At 37.1% G+C, this 22,184-nt stretch overlaps 1 protein-coding gene across 6 annotated transcripts in view; it reads left to right on the forward strand.

Moving 5' to 3' along the window:
- LOC110675820 (vesicle-associated membrane protein 2) overlaps window positions 1-17,802 on the forward strand; it is a 65,046-nt gene extending 47,244 nt beyond the window's left edge. For 4 of the 6 annotated variants that reach the window (XM_021841676.1, XM_021841674.1, XM_021841675.1 and 1 more), the window contains 2 exons: window positions 574-625; window positions 16,317-17,802. In XM_021841676.1, coding sequence (XP_021697368.1) covers window positions 574-625; window positions 16,317-16,474 — 210 coding nt within the window. In that variant the 3' untranslated portion in view covers window positions 16,475-17,802. Of the gene's footprint in view, window positions 1-573; window positions 626-1,704; window positions 2,019-16,316 lie in introns of all 6 variants that reach the window. The other 2 variants (XR_002499823.1, XR_002499824.1) reach the window with 1 other exon arrangement.
- The last annotated feature ends 4,382 nt before the right edge of the window (window positions 17,803-22,184 follow it).

Below are 22,184 nucleotides of genomic sequence, written 5' to 3' on the forward strand. Positions count from 1 at the left end.
CCAAATCCAATCCAAATCCAATCCAAATCCAATCCAAATCCAATCCAAATCCAATCCAAATCCAATCCAAATCCAACCCAAATCCAATCCAAATCCAATCCAAATCCAATCCAAATCCAATCCAAATCCAATCCAAATCCAATCCAAATCCAATCCAAATCCAATCCAAATCCAATCCAAATCCAATCCAAATCCAATCCAAATCCAATCCAAATCCAATCCAAATCCAATCCAAATCCAATTCAAATCCAAACCAAATCATTTTTTTTTTCATTTGAAGAATGGATCAAAAGCTTGATTGATGTCAAAAAGTTCTAAATTCTTCCTTTAGTCAAGAAACTATAGCACAATCAAAACAAAATCAATGTTGTCATTTTTTATAATTTTTGGTATTTTAACTACTAACTAGTTAAAAAAAGATAACAAATTTTGTAAGAAAATACGTGCTTATTGAGAGAAAACTTTGCTGTAATCCACTGGTCAGGATCTCCTATGGGCATTTGTGACAAACCGTATATCGAGGCGCCCTGCTTACAAACTAATCTATATTACTATTATTTTTTCTCATTGTAGATGATGATAATAATGGGTGTCATTGGCCTTGTTATACTTGCAATCATTGTAGGTAAGTAAACCGCATAGAGTATTGAAACTGTGTTAATAGGATTGCCGTTTGATTTGTAAGCACAAAACTATCACACAAGCTACCAACAAGTGAGCCAAACTAAAAATTCCAATCCAAATCCTGATCAGATTTGGACCTCACGACAAACCTCAGCTATACTCGACTACCTTTTTATACATACAACTCGATAACACGTTTTCTCCGCTAGGGAATTATATTAGCTTTCTTCCCCAAACAAATCTCCTGATACTGAATGGATCTCACTTGTAAGCTTAAGGTTCACGGATTTCGTGTTTTGCGTTGCTTATTTGTTCACAACTGAAGTGTCTTTTTGATCCTTTCACACAGATGTACTAATTAATCGAAATATTCCATAAACTCTTTTATTTAACAGCAAACTTCATGTAGGCGACATATTAGAACTATTTTAGTACTCGACTAATGATTCGGATACCAAATTGAACAGTATATTAGATAGAATGAAGCCCAATACGGGTAAAGCTAAGATACCAGTTTACATTACGTTTTACCCAAAGTTTTCACCGTTTTGATATGGTTCGTAAAAAGACCCAGACTATTTTGGCTTTCTTAGGTATACCTGACCGTAGATGTTGACATGTCACAAAACAGTCGTTTACCAATGTATGAACTAATTGAAAAGTGTTTGAGGACTAGACGCTTAAATGTACGGTGTAGATTCGTTAGGCAAGTCAGCAATGGACCGAAATATTTGCCCTAATCGAGCCTGATGATTCTTCACTGCACTTCAGTCATTCTTTAGATATAGGGTTTTTTGTATCGGTTTTTCTGCATTCATTTGTCTTTACTTTTTCCTAAGTATATTTTCAATAATAGTCTTGATTCGATAATAATCGACGTCGGTTACGATATATGGAAAGATACATGGTGTGCTCCCATTGACATTCGGTGTAGTTCACAGAAAAGTATATATTTCAATAACATAACAATTCAAGTTACAAATTATTCAGATTCACATTAGAAACAAAAAAAAAACACGTTTCTTATCTTCATTCTATTTTCCATTTTTTCTCTCTTTTTTCTCCGTTTCCAAATTGCAGCCAGAAACTAAACAAAAATGCAAATCACGGCCAACCTCAAAACAAAAAAAAGAACAAAAAAGCAAAAAAAGAAAGGAGAGCGCCCTCATAAAATAACAGAAAATTTGATGCAAGCCATTAGCAAATATTGTTCCATTTGAGAAAAGAGAGTATCATTGTCAGTAATTTGGAGGAAGAAGCAAACGAACCAATCCAAAAGTAAAACAATTACCCATCAGCCAAGCAGATAATTTACGTCTAAACCAAAAAAAAAGTTATTGTCTACTACTACTTCAGCCTACCAATACTGCAGCACTCATGCAAAAGAAGAAACAGTATGGAAAATTTTCTGATATTTTTACACCTCTACTACCAATGCCCCTAAATTGCCCGTCCTGTCCGATATTTTAAGTAAATGCGTACTTTAGTTCTCTGTATACTATGTACCTATATCATGTCGAACTCGTTTTCAAACCTAGGTTTGAACTGACGAAACCCAACCTGAACTACAGTTTCCAACCCTAACCCGATTCAAGTTAGCTCGTATTGAAAATTACCTGATGTTAAACTGTCCACGCATGCATTGCCAATCCAGTCCCAACCTAGGAATGAAAACGAAAACGACATTATTGTATACTGTCTGGACGCTGTTTAGTTTTCGAAATTGATTGATTGGTAGAACGGTTACTTGTTTTTGGTTTTAGTTGTTCCCAAACCTCTACGATTCGGTTTGCCATTATTTGTACATACAATTAGCGATTGAAGCTGTGATTAGGAAAAGCAAACTGCACCCACCCAAAAGCTTTGTGTTGACTGTAAATTGTAAAACTCACCACCATGTTTCGCTGGCTATTGTTTTATTCGATTAGTTTTATTTGTTGTAATCTATCGCCCCTTATGTCTTAAAAATATCTGTTAGCAAATGCTATGACCAAAACATATGGTGGAACAATGAAATGAGCAACGGTATTCGGAAATAATATATTTAACGTAATCATTGTTCTTTAGAGATGAACAAAAAATCTCTGATGTCTTCTTAAATCGTAGTTCCTATTATTTATTATTTTGATATTGATCTCAGTTTCATTCCTATCATATCTAGCTTTGTAGGCCCTTTAGAGTATGCACTATATTACGAACACTTGCATTTATCATTGATTAGCTTTTTAATGGACGTTTTTTTTTTTTTTTTTTTTTCAATTCCTTTATTTGGTAGGCCCAAACGCCCTAAAGCTTAACGGGGCCGATCTGTAATACAATTTTCAAATGAAAACCAATAAACTAATGGGGATCACAACTTGTCTGCGAACCCTGATTTGCACACATTTTTTTATTGTCTAATGGACGTTTTAATACTCATCTTATAGTTTCGTGCTGAATCGTAGAATGTATCGTAGCATTACAGTGATGAAAACAGCTTAAACGGGAGTTGCCAAATTCCACCAGAAAATTTGAAACACCCATAATTTTGAAACTCAGACTGTTTACAGTGACGAGGAAAGTGAGTACGACAGGTACGACATGTCCTACAGACAAAATACCTGGATAGGATAGTCAAAAGATCGTCCTACCCATGATTCAACACGAAGTGACTCATTCCTACAGAATTTCTACAGCCAGATTTAGATCTTCTTGGATAAAATACCATCAGCATTTTTAGAAGTATTTCTTGGCAAATTACTGGAATATGTATGGAGAACTATCAAGAAATTTCAAAGATATCATTGAAACAATTCATGGATTAACCCAAGACCGTTAGCATCGTGTGATGAGTATACGCATCTTGAACAAAGCCCGCTTGTCATACACAGCATTAGCGTAGTGCTGCTGGCGATGAATTATTTCTCAAGGCATTCCTGGAAGAATCCGTTGACGATCTGTTAAACAATTCCTACAGAACCCCCTAAGCACACTCTGTTGTAGTTCTTGGCTAAACTGTCGTAAACATTTCTGCAAGACTTTCCTTGATTAATTCCTACAAAATGATTAGATCATGTTACCCATTATTCATAAATAATGAGTATTTTCTCCTTTCTGGCGGTATTTTACGGAACAGAGCCTACTTCTCAGCTTATTATGAACTCTTCTACAGTTTTTAGAACTTCAGTTCCCTAAAAAATAGAGTATAAAGGGCGAACACGTAATTATTGCGACACCGAAAATGTCATGCCAATTTTCTTATAATGTTTAGAATCGAACCAAAATGTTAGCACAGACATTTCTGTGACACAGTCTGTGATATTAAGGTAGTTTTATACAGATATTTACTTCAAAAATCAAAAGAAAAGTTAATCGATGGAGCCTTGAGTGTAAAATTGAAGGCATTTTCGCTTGATGCCCTCCATCAAAGTCCTTACAGTGTCATCCGGTACCAGTTTCTCAGTTTTTTTTCATTTTCATGTCCTTCACAGAAAAAAAATCCGTTCTCGTATCCGTGAACAGCAGACGTGAACTCGTCAACAAGCAAAAATACACCGTGAACTAGATCATATTTATGTGACCATTGGTGGTAGTTCATGGTGTATTTTTGACAGTTCACGTTTTCCAGAATTCTTTTTTGAGCGTGTTCTCGTTCTTGACTATATTCTTGCTCTTCCGAAGATCCCGCTTCATTATTGCCCAGTACTGCTCCACCGGGCGCAGCTCCGGACAGTTTGGCGGATTCATGTCCATTGGAACAAAATGGACAGAATTGGCCTCATACCGCTCCAGGACACTTTTAGAATAGTGGCATGATGCGAAATCTGGCCAAAAAATCGGAGCTTCGTCGTGCTGCTGCAAGAACGGCAAGGCTCACTCCTCAGTCTCAGTCAAATGAGATATTTGGAGGTGAACTTCGACATTTTCTTCTTCTTTAATTTGTCGTCCACATTGAACTTGCTCTTACCAGTGAAAAACTCCAACCCCGGAATTTGCTTAAAATCGGCTTTAATATACGTTTCGTCGTCCATCACACAGCAGCCATATTTTGGCGGCATCTTCTCGTAGAGCTTCCGTGCCCGAGTTTTAGCCGTCGATTGTTGCCGCTCATCGCGGATTGGGAAGTTCTATACCTTGTATGTATGTAGTCCAGCTCTCTTCCTTGCATTCTGGACGTAGCTCTGCGGCATACCGATCTTTTTAGCCAAATCATGGCTTGAGACGTTGGGGTTTGCCTTAATCATCCGCTTCACCTTTCCCTCCGTCTTTTTGTTCTTCGGTCCCAGTTTTCTTCCAGCTCCTTTGCCGTGGTCCAACGTCAAACGCTCCTGGAACCGATTCAACCCCCCCGCGAAGTGACATGTCGAATTCGTTTTTGAACCCAGGTTGGAACTGGCGCAACCCGTTCTGAATCACAGTTTCAACCCCAACCCGATTCAGGTTCGACCGAATTACAATTTGCTTGACGTTTGTTTGTTTATGTGTTGATCACCGACCCAGTTCCTAAAAACGAAAACGACAACAGATAACGCAATTTTCACGTACCTACTTTCAACGTAAACAATGGGGCCATCCACCGCTGCCGGCACGATTTTTCACTATGGCAGATCGGGATTTTGTTTCGTTGTTGACGGAAGCAAAACAACGAATGGAATGATATTGAATAAGGGCGAGTCCGATATTTTCTTCTTCCAACGAAAATAAATTTAATAAAATCATCAAGTTTCAGCACCATTAGTTCTTTGGTGCATCAATTCATTCGGTAAGGATTGAATGACTTATTGGTATTATGTTTTTCAGGAAATAATTTCATGAGGAGTATTGTTCTATAAAGTGATAATCAGTAGTACAGTTAACTCTCCCTTACTAGATATACCGTATCTCGATATCGAATTAGAGAACCATAGTAAAAGTTGGTTTTCATGGCTAACTCGATGGTCCCTTGGAACGCAGTTGCACTGCTTTTGTGTTCTTTAACTCGATACTTCCCTAATTCGATGGTCCCTTCAATATCGAGTAAGGGAGAGATGACTGTAAATTGTTTTTAACGAACATGTTTCATGGCTTGACGGAGTAAAATTATCGGGCGCAATTAGATGATTAGTTTTTTTCTCGGTTCTGCGTTATACTTACAATACAGCCTAACTGAATTTGTGGATACTCTTGATGTGCTAAAAAAGGCTTGGTACACAAATTGTGTCACGCTAAATTGGGACTTTAACGACAACTTGTCACAATTTATGCATGAGACCTCACCTTGTGAGGCTTGTCACGCTATGTCTGACCCCTCCCCCCTTTGGAGCGTGTCGTAATTTGTGCATGACTTGTATTGTATAAAAATCTCGAGAACTTATTCAAACAGACAAGTTAGAAAAGTGAATAAACTTATTCTAACAATCCTATGTGTTTCTCGGTCGAAATCCGCTTTAGGTCAACTCGTATTTTCACTTTTAGATCGTTGAATTCCAGGATTCACAACATAACACAACGACATCGTTCCGTTATTTGGAAAGACAAATTAGTGATTTAACCATGAGTCGATTCTACACTGGTACAAAAACGTCTTGAATACTTAATTGAATGAAACGGTGTATCATTTTTCTCATTTTTATTCTTGTGGGAAATAATAAAAACTACCTAGTTTTTTAACGCAATTTGATTGCATGCAAAATTGAGGGGATGTATATTGTACACAGCGAAAAATTGTTAAAAAGGGGATTTATTTTATAACAGTTTGTGACTAATTTACTCAAAACCGTTTAAAAATTACTCACATCGATTGTTTCTATGAACAGATGGATGAGTTCTTTAAAACTTTTCTCAGGGTCATTTAGATTAACATTAATTTAAATTGAATTACCATTAATTTAAATTTAAATTTCGGAGGGTTCCGGGAACTCTTACAAGACTACCCAGACAACCAAAATGTACGTACAGTCGACTCTCCACATCTCGATGTTCTACATCTCGATATCTCTCCCTATGTCGATGATTTTTTCGGTCCCTTCACTCTGCATACATTTTCACTCTCCATATCTCGAAATCCTCCTTATCTCGATATCTCCATATCTCGATGTGATTTTCGTTCCCAATTTTCTCTCCGTATGTCGATATGCCCATTATCAAAGGTTACTAGACTAGATTTTAGAGATTCAAAACAATTTGTGACGACGAAATGACATCTGTTTGTTTTTGATTTTCCTGGCAACGGGGTGATTTTCAATCTAGTATTCGTTAAAAATTTGTTCTATGTCTCGATCTCTCCCTATCTCGATGGTCCCTTCGATATCGAGATGTGGAGAGGCGACTGTATAACGAAATCACCTGGAGGCTTTTTATGTGCAAAATTTCACTTATAAGATGTCGCGAAAAGGCATTCTACGTACAAAAGTGGAGGCGATATACGTGCATATATTATGTGATGAATAATAGCATACAGTGCGAGTGAACATTTTTTCTACCGAACTAACCTGTGATCTTATGCGACTTAACTTATGGTAACACTTGTTGAATTGACAGCCTTGTACGAGTGTACGGGATGTAACAAAATGTACAAATGAACTCAGAAAAAAAGCGTTTTATGCGAGGAAACTCATCAATGTGACGATTTTATCCAACGTGTTTTGCGGGTTTGATGTAATTTATATGAATAAACGAGTTATTACGTGAACTTGTATGCGACTTCTGGTTGTCTGAGTAGGATACCTCCTTTAATTTTAAGGTCCATAAAACATAGGAAAGCCAACAAAATGCGTAGCCTAGCAATCTGGAAATTTGAATTGATGTTAAAACCTTTTGGCATGCTGAAATTTCGATTCCAGATTTAATAAACATCAATATAGACTTATTTGAAAACGATCGTCCGTATTGCGGCGCTAGGTAGGATAAGCAGAAACGTCATTATTATAGTTTGTATTATGCACATTTTCATTTTTCTTCTCAAAATTAACACTTTTTTCATTCATTGATATTTTCTATTCGAAATTTTGCATGCAATTTTGTGCTTGCGGCACTTTTATTCAATCAAATAAGCCGGAATGAACTATCCAGCTTTTTACGAGCGGTGATGGCCACGAAAAGTTAGCTCACTTTCTGGTAGGGTTTGACGTTTGGCTTGGGTCCGTTCAATATCAAACGACTCATAAAAAGCCGGAAATGATCTCAGACTGATTTCAAGCTGATAACTACAGTCAATTTCCCATTAATGACTGAAAATAATAAATATCTAGCATAGAAAAACGCGGACTAATTTGCTTTGGTTTGAATGACTAGGTATTCAAAAATAATTTCAAAAACATAGGATCGGTTACTATAAGGAACAGCATGCGGACCACTTCACATCACTAATAAAAACTCGCTCGCAGACCGTACAAAATCTTCCCGATGGTCGCAACTTGGTGACCACTGGTTTATAATGATATTACACATGCCAAACAAAAATTGAAAACTTTTTTTTGTTTTCATCAAGTGTAATTCTAATCTACACCCTATTTTGAGCACACTCCATGATTTCATTGAGTTTGACAGTACCACGGACCAAAATTTTTCGGTACATTGACGTTGTACTGCAGCTGTCATGATGCTCCCGGGTTGATTTTTAACGACGTCCGATGGTAATGATAATGATTTGCAGTTAAAGCTAAGTATGCTGTTTCGCTCAAGAAAAGTAAAGAAATTCCTTGATTGTATGGGTCAAGACATTTCCTACAGAGAGCCCCATTTGAAATGACATTTCTTGTCAACTGCGTACTGCGATCAGAAAAATGTGATTTTCTGGACCATTTCTGGGAAGAAATTTTGCACGCATCGAGATATGCGATTCCTTTTCTTGTCAGTAGCAAACCAGCCTTAAAGGTTAAAGCTAAGTATGCTGTTTCGTTCAAGAAAAGTAAAGAAATTCCTTGATTGTATGGGTCAAGACATTTCCTACAGAGAGCCCCATTTGAAATGACATTTCTTGTCAACTGCGTACTGCGATCAGAAAAATGTGATTTTCTGGATCATTTCTGGGAAGAAATTTTCCACGCATCGAGATAGGCGATTCCTTTTCTTGTCAGTAGCAAACCAGCCTTAAAAAAGAAAAGACACTAGAATAAATGTATAAAAAAATCAATTATTGAAAATAATAAATATATCAGAATATTTATGCATTCAAGAAGACTTGAAAGCGCCAATAATTATCACAAATTATTGTCTTCATAAGGGTTCTATCCCGAAGACCATTAGGCCGAATGCCGTTAGGCCGAAAATGGCCGATAGATCTAATGAATTGCATGGCCGAATGGGTAAACAACAGGGATAGGTCAGGATAATTTGCATCACCTAGAAGCCACCGGATGAATTTTGGTCGAATGGATTATTAGTTGTTAGGATTACCTCGAAGCCCACAATAACCACTGTGAAATATAACTAGCAGTGCTGGGGATGATAATAGTAGTATGCTTGAATTTCGCGAAAATCACGTGGCTCTTCCCAGTACAGTAGTACAAAAACGTGAATCTCATCAAGTAGCCTATGTTGGGTGCCTGATTTTTTAAATCATAAGTGTCATTAAAGGCTCTAAATGCGGGAAACAGAACATTTTTTTACAGTAATTGTGAATTGCCCTTAGCAACAGGTGTTTTGCTATGTTCAAGGCTTTTTGCCTACAGCAGCGATGGGCGTGAATTTCACTGGTTTCGCTGAATTTGATTTGCTTTGCTTGATTGAATTTCAAAATTTTTCCCAACCCTGATAACTATGTTTTTTCTAGCCTTTGATTAAAAGAAGTAAAAAACACTGAGAATGTGTTAGCCATTTGCAATAGTAGTAGTAATGATCAAATGTTTCGGCCTAATAGCCTCTTCGGCCTAACGGCATTCGGCCTAACGACATTCGGCCTAACGACATTTGGCCTAACGGCATCCGGCTTAACGACCTGCACCAAGTTGCTACGGCACGTTTTTAGTTCGTCATCGCGAGAGTTTAATACGCAATGCACAGTAGAGAGGAGTACAGAGACATGGATGGAAGTTTAAGAGTAAAGTAACAAAAATGGAATCATTAGACGTATTATGCTAAGAAATATACCTTCAAAAATTAACAGTGTGTTTTGAACGAATCGTTTCAAGAATTCCGGCAACAATTCATGAAGGAGCCTTCTTTTATAATCTGCCTAGATTAATTTTTAGTTGTTTGCCGAAAACAATTAACGGATTTCTGAAAGAATTTTTGAAGGAATTCCTGGAACGATAACTCAGGAATCTGTATGTTTTTGCATATAAGACAGTTACGCTTTTATTGGTATTAGACAAATTAAAAAGGTTTTGTAAAACTTAAACATATACGCACATGCTTTGCATATACGCTATAAGAACACATATTCGAAAAAAAAATAGACTGCATGATTAGTACAAAATGGTATGCTTATTCATGTCCTGCTAGAGTACGCAATAAAACATTATACATTCAATTGTCTTCGGTAGCCGTAGTCTGTTCGCAATTATTGTAGTGTAGACATGTTTTTAGAGAGCTAGACTGCTTTCGAAGTTTTGTAATTCGGTGGAACTGGAATTCAATTCAAAAACAACATTTTATTCAATCAGCTTATGTTCATAAACTACACGCTTCAATACACAATTGTACTCTTTTACCGTACATGTTTTCATCAGGACATTTTCAGTAACGTTACCAATCATATGTTGACTAACTCGCTATACAATTAGTAACGCAACTGAAGATAGCTCTCTATTTAATCATATTGTTTGCATCCAACTCTAGAAAACAAATTAAACAGTAGCACTTTATCTTCTCACTTTTGATTTATAATATATTACAAAGAAGACACCAGACATAAATAGCACGACGAAACAAATTATTCACAAAATTCATACAAATTCAGATGCATATTCCATGTTTTGTTCCATTTCACTTTAATTTGTGTTACCAATGTTGTTCTTGTTTTTATTTCTCTTATAATTAGTGAATCATACAAATGCCAAATTTCAGCAAGATCCATGATTCTACATATATGCAACCATCAACTCGACACTGTGCCACCATAAGGCCTTAACTGACATTAGTGATTTCCCTTTATCGATCCTCTCTTTCGCTAACATCTTCACCAATTTAAATAAATCTGTAATATTTCTTGTTCAAGAAGTAAGATATAGTGATTCTTCATCTGCCATGCTGTACATGTTACGAAAAGTGAAACAGTTTTTTGAAATAGTGCAAAGAGAGCAAAGATGAAGAGAAATCGTTGAATGCAGATAAGCCTTTAGGGGTTAGAGGGGCAACGTGGCGTAGTTGGCTACACGTTCGCTTCATAAGCGGATCGTCATGGGTTTGGTTCCCAGCCCCCCCAACAAAAAAAAACTCTTTGTCAGTCCGCTTGAAAACTACACGAGCTCCACCCGTCCAACACCATGGCCGTCTGAAAGCGGACTGACAACTGACCCTCTTCTGAGCGAACATGCTCTAATGACGATCGACCAACGGCAAGGAATAATGAACTTCTCTCTGGACTCTCTCTGGAAAATCCCCAAATAGATTTAATCGATAAAGCAGACAAAAAAAAGAACAACTGTCTGATTTGAATTCGCTCTGGTGATGCCCAAGCTGGCGAATAAGAGCTCAATAAGTTAAGTAAATGGAGAATAAAAAAGTCCTTAGGGGTTGTCCTTTAACCACGTAATCGGTTTTTTAAGATTCCAGACCACCACCCTCCCCTCTCGTGGTCATTTGTACATACAACAATTTCAAAATTTGTAAGAACCGTAGTCATTTGCCAGACACCCCCCCCCCCAATCCCCCCATGAATGACCACGTGGTTTATGGATGATCCCTTATGAAAAATCAATGCTATCTGATGATTCTAACTGCAAAGGAGAGGCTCTCTTAGAGTATACTCTCTTTTAGTAATTACCTGCGCGTATTCACGATATGTCCTGGAGCCGATTCCTGGACTCTGGAAAAGGCATCAGCCCGATGATTGCGAATCATATTATGCGACAAATCAGCATTCAAGATTTTTCGTCAACAATGTGACATGATGCATATTTAGTATTTCTATACAAAATATGGCCTTTCGGGATGTTCTGGAGCCAATCTCTGGTCCCAGGAAATGACTTCGATAAATTCGCAGCGCGTGCTAATAAAGTGCCATTACACAGCTGTCAAGCCCTATATAAGCCCCTTTAATAGGCCTTTTCATGTGACAGGTCCGCCTAACACGGGCTAACACGGGCCTGGCATTTTCATAGAAGAGCTGTCAAAGAGCTTCCGGATCAGCTGATTTGAAACGTCATGTGAAAAGGCCTATAGTATAATGAGCCCAAAAAGGCAAATTAGTGATTAGGGACTTGGGTTTCGGTAAGGTCATCTAAAAGTACTTCCAAAATGTCCTAGAGCCGATTCCTGGACCCAGGACAAGAACATCAATTCAATGATTACTTATTTTATTAAAGAATATGATATAATGAAAATTGAGTAATTCATTGCGCCATTTGACTATTAACAAATACAACCGGAATATCTAGGAGTCATATTTCTGCTACTGTACTGGACGAATCGAACCAGCCACGGTGTGTTTCGTAGAGCAATTTCAAAACAAAAAATTCGGCATGTCTGAAATGTTGACACAAGAAAGCCATGGTTTTCCTCTTTCTTTTGCGACCAAAACGAAAATAATCGGTCGGGGGGTCTAGAACAATTTTTTTTCCAATTTTTTTAAGGAGTTTGGTATATAACTTAACCTTAGTAAGGACCTTGGGTCGTTTCCGACGCATTTCAAAATTCAAATCATTGTAACTTTTGATTAAAATAACCTGGCAATTTGACGTTTTCTACAATTAGGTATTTTTTTGTGGATATATTTATTTTTGCGGAAACAAAAGTTTTGAATGGCCCCTTAGGGCGCTTCCATAAAATAAAAGTTACAAATTGTGACTTAGGGTCGTTTTCGACCCAAAAATTCAAACAGCTCGAAAAAATCAGTGTGTTGACCGAACTTAGTTCTGTTGGGCTTAAATGAAGGGCACACACGTCTAGTTTCAGAAACCCTCCTGGAGATCCGGAATTGCGACACTGTGGCCACCGGGAACCTGCTACATCTAAAAAAAGTCCCTTTAGATACCATTACTTTGACAACCTGTAGTTTTGTAACTAACCAAGTAATCTGAACCGTCCTCATATCGTGGAATGTAAATAGAGATTCTCAAATCATTTAGTTTCTCAAATCATATACCCGGTTCCGGAAACCCGGAACATCCGAAAAGTAAGTTTCCATCGCAGTTTTGTGTATGTAATTGACATCGGTACTTTTCGGTTGATGGATATTTTGTCATAAAATTACTCTGTAATAAGGAACCAATTACCGGTGCACATCCCTTGAAAAACTCGGTCCAGTATGGTCCATGCAGAACCGGTTCCTGAAGACCCAGAAGGTACCCAATCTGGACAATTCGATGAAATTACTCGGATTGATGCCAAAAAACCAAATGACTTATGTCCAACTCATTTATTATGTTTGAATGTATTTTGCCAAAAAAAAATATGATATAACGGTCCTTTTGGGTACCGAAATGACCACCGGAAAACCCGTAATATGGAACCACTAAGTTTCAGCACCAAAACAAGGCATGGGACGGCTCAAACTTCATGATTTTGAATCCCAGTGGCTCTTTTAATTCAATAATAGCGCCAACTCGAACGCCTTTTGATGGAAGATTAGCATCAAAAGTCTTTCGAGCTGGCGCTTTTAGAAGTTTTGAACACAACAAAGCTATACGAAACATAGTACTTGAGATCTGCTGGATATAAATAGCAAACAAGTCTGCATGCACTGAGGATCACCGTTTTTGGCTCCTTTTTTGGTGTAATCGGAGACTTATGCAATTGACCTGATATTTTTGTTAAAGCTTGAGTATGATTTTATTATTAAGCTAGCAAAATCGTAAAGTTACTGAGTAACATTTTCAAAGCTGATTGAATATATTTGTTTTATGAATTACTATAGAATTCCGTACCACTCTAATAAAACTATGTTAAAACTGAACATTACAGCACTTATTGAGATCCCTAAGCAAAATATTACGATCACATGATCAATCTTTCACAGGTAGATTTGTTATGAATGAAACCTATCGATGTTTGTATGAATTCATTTGCACTTTTTCTACCATCAATTTAACCATCAAGTGTATATTCGTCAACATTGTTATATATATATATATATATATATATATATATATATATATATATATATATATATATATATATATATATATATATATATATATATATATATATATATATATATATATATATATATATATATATATATATATATATATATATATATATATATATATATTCTTATCTTTATTTATGAGATTTTCAGCCCTAGACTGGCTAATCTGAGAATATTTGTCAGCAATTCTGTTTGTTGGCCTCTAGAATCTATGACATAAAGTTGAAAGGGCAAAACATCGAACAGGAATAAAGAGAAAAAAAAGAACACTCTAGGGGGAGGGGGAAGTAGGCTCAAGCGTTACGGCTCATACAAAAATTCAAAATTTTCCATATAAAAAGCGTTACGGAGGGAGGAGGGGGACACAAATTTCCAATTTAAGCGTTACGTAATAAATGGACGCTGTTTTTTGACCTTTTGCATTTTCGACCATTTGTCTTGTCTTCCTTTTGTCTTTCGACTTATATTGTCCTTTCGACCTTTTCTCTTTCGATTGCTTGTTCCTAAGCCATGTCAGAAAGATGAATATTGCTCTTGAGTTACAAATAAAAATTGAAACAGGTTGGTTGACATACTTAGTTTGGAAAGGAATGCAAATTTCATTAATGGATGAAAGCAAAAGAGAGGCAACTCGAAAATTTTAATTTGCGCCTCGGCTTGTAAATTTTGAGGTCTAGAGCTGTCTAGAATATAATCTACAAGATATTAACACTAGATTTTTGCAACATTTTCATGTAAATCCGTTTCAACAGTTCATCTCACCAAAATTTATTAATTTACGGTGCATTTAAAATGATATTACAAACAACAAAATTTCAATAAATGGATTATTTTCATTTTGGCAGCAAATGAAAGAGGAAGGTCTTGTCTTTCATTGGTCCAAATTTGAGACATGCCGATTTTTTTTTTATAAAGTTACATGAAAAAACACCGTGCCAGGTATGTGCAACTGTTTTCAAGAAACAACAGTCCCCTGGAATACACGTGCAGTTGCACATACCTAATTCGATTTGTCTATTTCATCAATTCCATTTGTATCATATAAGCAGTACATTCGTAGCAAATATCTTACATTAGTATGGCTCTTACATATCATTTGAGTCATATTCAACGTATGTGCAAACTTTATACCGTTTCAAATCACATTGTGTAAACAAAAATGGCAACTAAACAATGTTTTCGCCGTTTTGCTCTGGAGTTGTGATTACCTGGTTTGTACTTAGCTACAATAGAATGTATATGAGGTAAAAATGGAGAACCTAGAGAATCAAAATCGAAGAAAGTATTGTGCTACGGTAAAAGATAGCCAGCAGCAATGTTACACAAAGCAATACAAACAGATAGACAATCATCGCATCGGTTGTATAGCTATCTTTTGCGGTATCACAATACTCAATATACTATTTCATCGGAATTACTACTAGTTCCAATCGTACTTTGTTAAACAGTTTGGAAGTTAGTTGTGATTTTATTCAAAACATCTCTGATTCATGCAGCAAATCACCCCTTTGATGTGCATAATAAATACATCCGATGAAAGTGACACATGAAATGTATGTGTCAGGTTCAAGGATTACATTTGAGTTGCTGCATTCAATGCAAACAAAGATTGGCAATAGTGTATTCATTTCGCACATACTCTCCAGGGGCATACCCGCATTGCAAAATACATGGTTGGCACATGAATCAAATGGGAACTTTATCTTGATTGATATAGTTTTATACTTATATATTTATATCAGTTCACAAATTGTAGTTGTGTGAAGAAGGCAATAAGTGATAGTCGAAATACGCGTATCTGTCGAAAGAAGGGCGGAAATAAAAAATACAATATTCAAACTATTTTCAGATTCTCTTTATTGAGATTCTGCACATAGGGTACGAAAACGTAAAAAAATAATATGGTTTAAGTACTAACACGAAAACATATGAAACAAATAATTTAAACACTTTGTACCATAGCAAATATTTAAAACGCATAACCCTCCAGTCCACCTATATGATACATGCGCTGAACAAATATTGCATAACAAGCCTGTATGTACAAGCAACATTTAAACAAATATTTCGTATTGGTTCATGACCCAGATAGCCTACTGTGACCAACGTTTCTACAATTACTTTACCAGGGTCACGATCCAATGCGACGTATTGTTTGCTACCTACACTTCTAGTGCTGCATAATTACATTGTTAGCGCCTGTATTCTATATTGTATCCCTAGCCGAGTGATTTGTCTTTTAGCTGCAAATGTTGATTGTGACTTAGAAACGCCAAATTATGCCCTCTATCTATAAACTATATATATATGTACAATTGGATGAATATCTTTTGTTCCCTTTCCTCAACTATCTGCGTAGAAGTTGGTATTGGTGCCAGCACCTCGTGTGAAAATGTGTTAGTGTGCGTTTACGTGGGATGTTTGTATTGAACTAATGCGGAATTGTTTCTTCTCGTTTTTTTTCTGTGAATTTGTGTTTTAGCGAAATTTATGCCAGCTGAACAACCACAACAGCCGATGATGATGCCCCCGATGCAGCAGATGCCAATGCAGGTACAGCAGCAAGTCCCAGCTGCTCCGGCGGCACTCGTACAGGATCTCTCGTCACTAGTTTCTAATCAGCATCAGTTTAAAAATTAAAATCGGTAAATCATAAGACACACACGTACTTATTCGGAGGTAAAAAACAAGTAAAACAGACAAAAATACACAAAACACAGCAGCAACACTCACATTAAATGATACAATTTGAAGAATTATTAAGAATATAGTGACGACAAACACAACTCTTTACATATGATCTATTGTGCATATTTATCGGGCAACAGAAACCAAAAAGTAAGATTCGGAAAAAATGTTTGTTTTCTAATCATTTATTAAACCTAACTAAATAAATTTATGTATGTTGTTACTGAACTTGTTTGGGCTTTGTCTAGTGACAAAGTGACGCTTTCTTCGTTATTGATCGTTACGCCCAAAGTTTTTTCCTCGAGCTTTTCCCTAACATGAAAAAGCGTAAATTGTTCTGTCAAATATACTCTGCAGGAAATGGATCCCAAAGTAACACACATAAACCAGTTTAAAAAGAAACTATTAGAGAACAAAACAAACAGCACACAAAAGTAACAGCATAATAATTCCAAACTCCGCATTTTTACATGTCCCCAAAAGTCGCAAGAACACCAAAATGAGAATACAATTGAAGAACTACCGAAAACAAGCATATTATAATTATACATCACATGGCGAAATAGTACGTCACTACACTGAAACAAAAGTGCATGATAAAACTACTCAAACTTCAAGGATTTTGTTAACAAACAATGCAAAACGTCAACAAAGAGTAAAACAACTGTATTGTTGAGTTCCAACGAGAAACAGCAAAAACAGAATCTAGACTACACGCATTGTTTGGTTTGCTGAACAAGAACATAAGGTTAGATCAAAAAATTGTTATAAATTTGAACTTTAGGGAAACACAAACTAACTATAGGACACACTTACAAAATAGTGGAAACAAAGATACTACTAAATCTGATATAATCATTAGCAAAGAAGAACAAGATACGATTTTTGTCAGTGTTTCTTTCACCCTTCGGTTCAAATCTCTTCCATCCGTACACGCGCCGAATGGTTATTCTATTTATTGCACACTGAGATTAAAAGGCTTTTGCTTACAAACCATGTGCCACAGGAACGGTGCCCGGATTCCATACCTATGGTTTCCAGCTTGCATTATCCTGCGCATGGAAACATGAACGTAAAACTTTCAAATGGAAGTCATTTTCTTTCCCGTCGATTAGCGCGACCTTTAGTACAATTTCTTGCAAAACGTAGAATTTTATCGATAGTGACATGATAATCAACAGATTTTTCTTCGACATCATATCTCTGTGTCCACTTACCAAACCAAAATAAAAAAAAAGTTTTAAGAGAAGCTAGTCGTTTCTTCTATTAAAGTGTCTCGAATCGAATCAAAGGATTAACACGTATAAAACAAAACAACTCTCTACTCTCGCCATTCACAATCAGTCATCCGTCATCCAGTGATGTGATAACCAAAAGTCTATTGTTTCGCTCAACATCTCATACAAACAGAACGACATCATGCAACGAGACACGATCACCCACATACACGTATTGCTTTATTGACAATTTTGTCCCAAAAACCAGAGTTTATGAATGGAGAGTTGCGCGAAGAGTGAAACCAAATCTACCTATCGAACTGTCAAACCGTCTACCTATCGAGCAGACCAGCAAAACAGATAGGGGCTATTTTCGAAGACGAAGAAGAACAACCATTCAAAGAAGTCTCTTCGCGCAACTCTCCATTCATAGACTCTGCCAAAAACTACTTTCGTGCATTGACAAAATGATCTTAGAAAGGTGAAAGTAAATATAGGACAAAACTAAAGAACAAAAACTCAACTCAACGATGAAACATAGTGAAATCATGCTGAAAAAAATCAATACAAATCTGTAAACAAACGGTATAAATAGACAAAGACGAAAACCAAACAAAAAACGGTCAGCTACAGATAGAAGATTATCATACACTTCAACACACAAGTTCATTGTTCACCATTCAGAAAAGTAAACAAAAAAATGTTAATGAGAAAAACAATGTGTTATGTAACGTAAAACTTTGAATTGGATAGTGAAAAAACTTCACCGGAGTAAAAAAGAACACTTCATTTCCGTTTTATTTTTTTGAATTAAATATCTTTAAACAAACAAAAGAAAGTATATATACTGACAAAACAAATAATAAACAAAGAAAATGGGAAAACATATAAAAAAATACATATATAGCTTTGAAAATTGTAAAAAACAAACTATAAATTGTTATCTATACTTTTGCGACCCCCCAGTGAGCTAGAAAGAAATAACCACGCAAAACAAACAGAAGGCGAAATGTGACACTATTGATGAAAAGAAAGGTGGGATGACATATGGGGTGCAAGCAAAAATGTGGAACTAATTCCGGACAGCATGAAGGATAAATAATTCTGTGCTATATAATCTAGAATTATGCGAAAAGAAGAGCGAACCGCAGAGAAGGTAGGCGATTATGGATGTGAAAATTAAAAAATACACATAAGACACATACAAGACAAGAAAAAAAGAAAAGAACGACGGTAGAAAGCACGAAGAGAAAGAAGGTATAAATAATAATGAATAAACGATATATAATTAATAATTAAATAAAGACAATTAACTAGTGTATGTAAATAGAGGAATGTTAGTCTGTTGGGTATGCTGATACGAGATATTTGAAATGATGACTGCCACATAACACATAACCATTCACAGCTATAGGTTCACACTGCATCATGGTTGGAGAAGCTGTTAGAGAAGATGGTCACGTTCCATAATTCTAAAATGTTTGCTTGGAGGAAAAGCCACGAGGGTGGTCTATAAGATTTCTAAAAGGCCACGTGGATTTTTATTACGCTGAAAACCAGCAAAATTTTGCTGATTTTCTTCATGTTGCATAACAGCAGCAATCGATTCAACAAAATATGTTTTGCTGAACTTTCGGTAATTTGCTTGACCGTTTTGGTCGCTGGCTTTTACTGCACATATTCGCATAACAGTCCCAAGTATGTAGGAAATCCCATAGAATAAGAACCTTTGTAAATGTTGGATGAATATTGATTAGCATTAGATTATTATTAATTCTAATGCGTGATGCTGAACATTGTCTTAAATTCAGATGAGCATCTATCCAGCCTATAGGCATGGTACACAAATGATGTTACGCTAAATTGAGTCTTTCTCGATTGTCACACTATGCCCGAACACCTTCCGGTTTTCAACTGAGTGTATAGACATTTTCAGATAATCGCATTCCGTGGATTTTTCTTGGAGTACACTAGGAGATCAATAGCGTCGTGAAGCCCTTACGGCGCGGTTTCCAAGGCAATCAACGTATTAAGAACTCGTATGTTGCGTTTCGTTCATCGAATGATCGGTTAATTTGTTATGGTTGCGGTCGTTATGGCCATACCCAGGAAACTATCGAATGTCCTGCACGACAAATGAAATTCGCAATATGTGGCAAAATGGGGCACTGGGCTAAACGATTCTACCATAGACTTAAAGAGTAAGACCTTGGGCTGTCGAAGAAACGGTTTTAAATTTGTGGGACCAGTCATGTACCCAGTACAAACATTTTCCGATTTTCATCTGTGTGTATCCACATTTTTAGATAATCGCATTCCAAGGATATTTCCTGAGAACACGATACAACCATTTGAAAGGTGCTCGATGGACAATGATCAGAGTGTGACGTATGTTTCTCTGTTACTGAATGTTTGGCATTCCACTAGCGCCTCCTGCACAGCAAGCACTAGTTCTTGAAGCCAGCCGCTATCTGCGTGGCGCTAGTGCTTCTTCTTCTTCTTCTTGACATTGAAGTCCTCACTGGGACAGAGCCTGCCTCTCAGCTTAGTGTTATTATTAACACTTCCACAGTTATTAACTAAGAGCTTTCTTTGCCAAAGTTACCAGTTTCACATTCGTATATCGTGTGGCAGGTACGATTATACTCTATGCCCAGGGAAGTCAAGGAAATTTACTTTACGAAAAGATCCTGGACCGACCGGGAATTGAAACCAGACACCTTCAGCATGGCTTTGCTTTGTAGCCGCGGACTCTAACCACTCGGCTAAGGAAGGACCCAGTGGTGCTAGTGCTGTGTAATCAAAATTAAGCTTTGCCGCCCTCAAACCCCGCGCAGTAGCGACATGTCGCATGAGAAACAAATTACAGTAATGTCCCGATTTTGTCAGCCCCATGCTGCATTTAGGGTTGACAAAATCAGGAAAGAGCTAAATTCGGGAAAAAAATTTGGCTGGTTTCAAGTTTTATTTTAACTTAAATACTTAGACACCCACCCACCCGGTTCAAAGCTATGAAATTTATGAACATGCCCTTACGCCATGAAATGTGACTAAATTATCTTGCGACTACAAAAAACTAGTTTAAGGATACATGTCGATATATGTCATTGGTGATCTGGTTTTGAAGATATTCCGATGTTCCTTGGGAGACCAACAGTCTCCACATAAAATATCTTTAGCGGCAATTTTGTTTTGCGTCAATTTATCAAAAAATTAAATAGTGATCTATACAAAGCTTGATGATAAGGAGTTACAATGAAAGAAACATACAAATCGATTAAATATGCTAGGAGATATTGCGCATTTCTTTCATCACTGGACTATCGCAGAAGTTTTTACAAGTGCGGAAATGCTCATAAAAGTGCGCGATTGCATCAAATCGTGTCGGTGTCTTCATCGGGGTTATTCCTTGTAGTCCAAAGAATAACCCCGCTGAAGACCCCAACATGATTCGATGCAATCCCGCACTTTTATTCGAATTTTCGCACTTATGAAGACGCACTTCGCAGTCCAGTAGTGAAAGAAATACGCAATATCTCTAGATATCTCTAGGAGATATCTCCTAGCTATTAAGATCTTTATTTGGCCAGCGTCCCCCAAATAATTTCGGAATATCCTCTCTCTCTCTTTCTGGCATTACGTCCCACTGGGACAGAGCCTGCTTCTCAGCTTAGTGTTCTTACGAGCACTTCCACAGTTATTAACTGAGAGCTTACTGTGCCAATGACCAAAATCATTTAAAGCGAACTAGAATACCACTACGTTCAGAAAAAAATCTAAAATTAGCGATTTGTAACAAAAAATACTCAAAAATATGTTTACAAATGTAATGTTAAGGTTGTTGAGCGTGCAACCGATCACGTTGCCATTAGCAACCTAACTAGATATAGAATAAAGACGTGTGCACGTGTAGCTCTGCCTATTTTATTAGGTTATCGGCCCAGCGCGGAAAAAGTAGTGTTTGCGACGCGAAAAATGGGTGAAGAAAAGTTGTGGCTATTCGATGGAACCAATTTCGGAAACTGGAAATTCCGAATTGAGGTTCTGATGGAGGACAAAAATTTGTTGGACTGTCTGGAGAACGCCATCGAGGACGAGGAGTACGCGAGGGATCTCCCGGAGGACACGGCTGCTGTCAGGGCGGAGAAGAAGAAGAACCTCGAAGAACACATGGCCAGGGACCGGAAGTGCAATTAATTACTCATCCACCGAATAGCAGAGGACCAACTTGATTACGTGAAGGACAAAAGTACGGCGAAAGAAGCGTGGGACGCTTTGAAGAACGCATTCGAGCGTGTCGGAATCGCCGGGAAGCTTTTCCTGAAGAAGCAGTTCCAGGAGTTGCGTTTGAGAGAATGAGAAAACGTTAAGGTATACCTGCTCAAATTTGAAAAAAGCTCCGTGAAATGAAGGCTGCCGGAGTAAAAATTGAAGAGGAAGACGTG

Source organism: Aedes aegypti, chromosome 2 (genome assembly GCF_002204515.2).
Source record: "Aedes aegypti strain LVP_AGWG chromosome 2, AaegL5.0 Primary Assembly, whole genome shotgun sequence".
In the NCBI taxonomy this organism is placed as follows: Eukaryota; Metazoa; Arthropoda; class Insecta; order Diptera; family Culicidae; genus Aedes; species Aedes aegypti.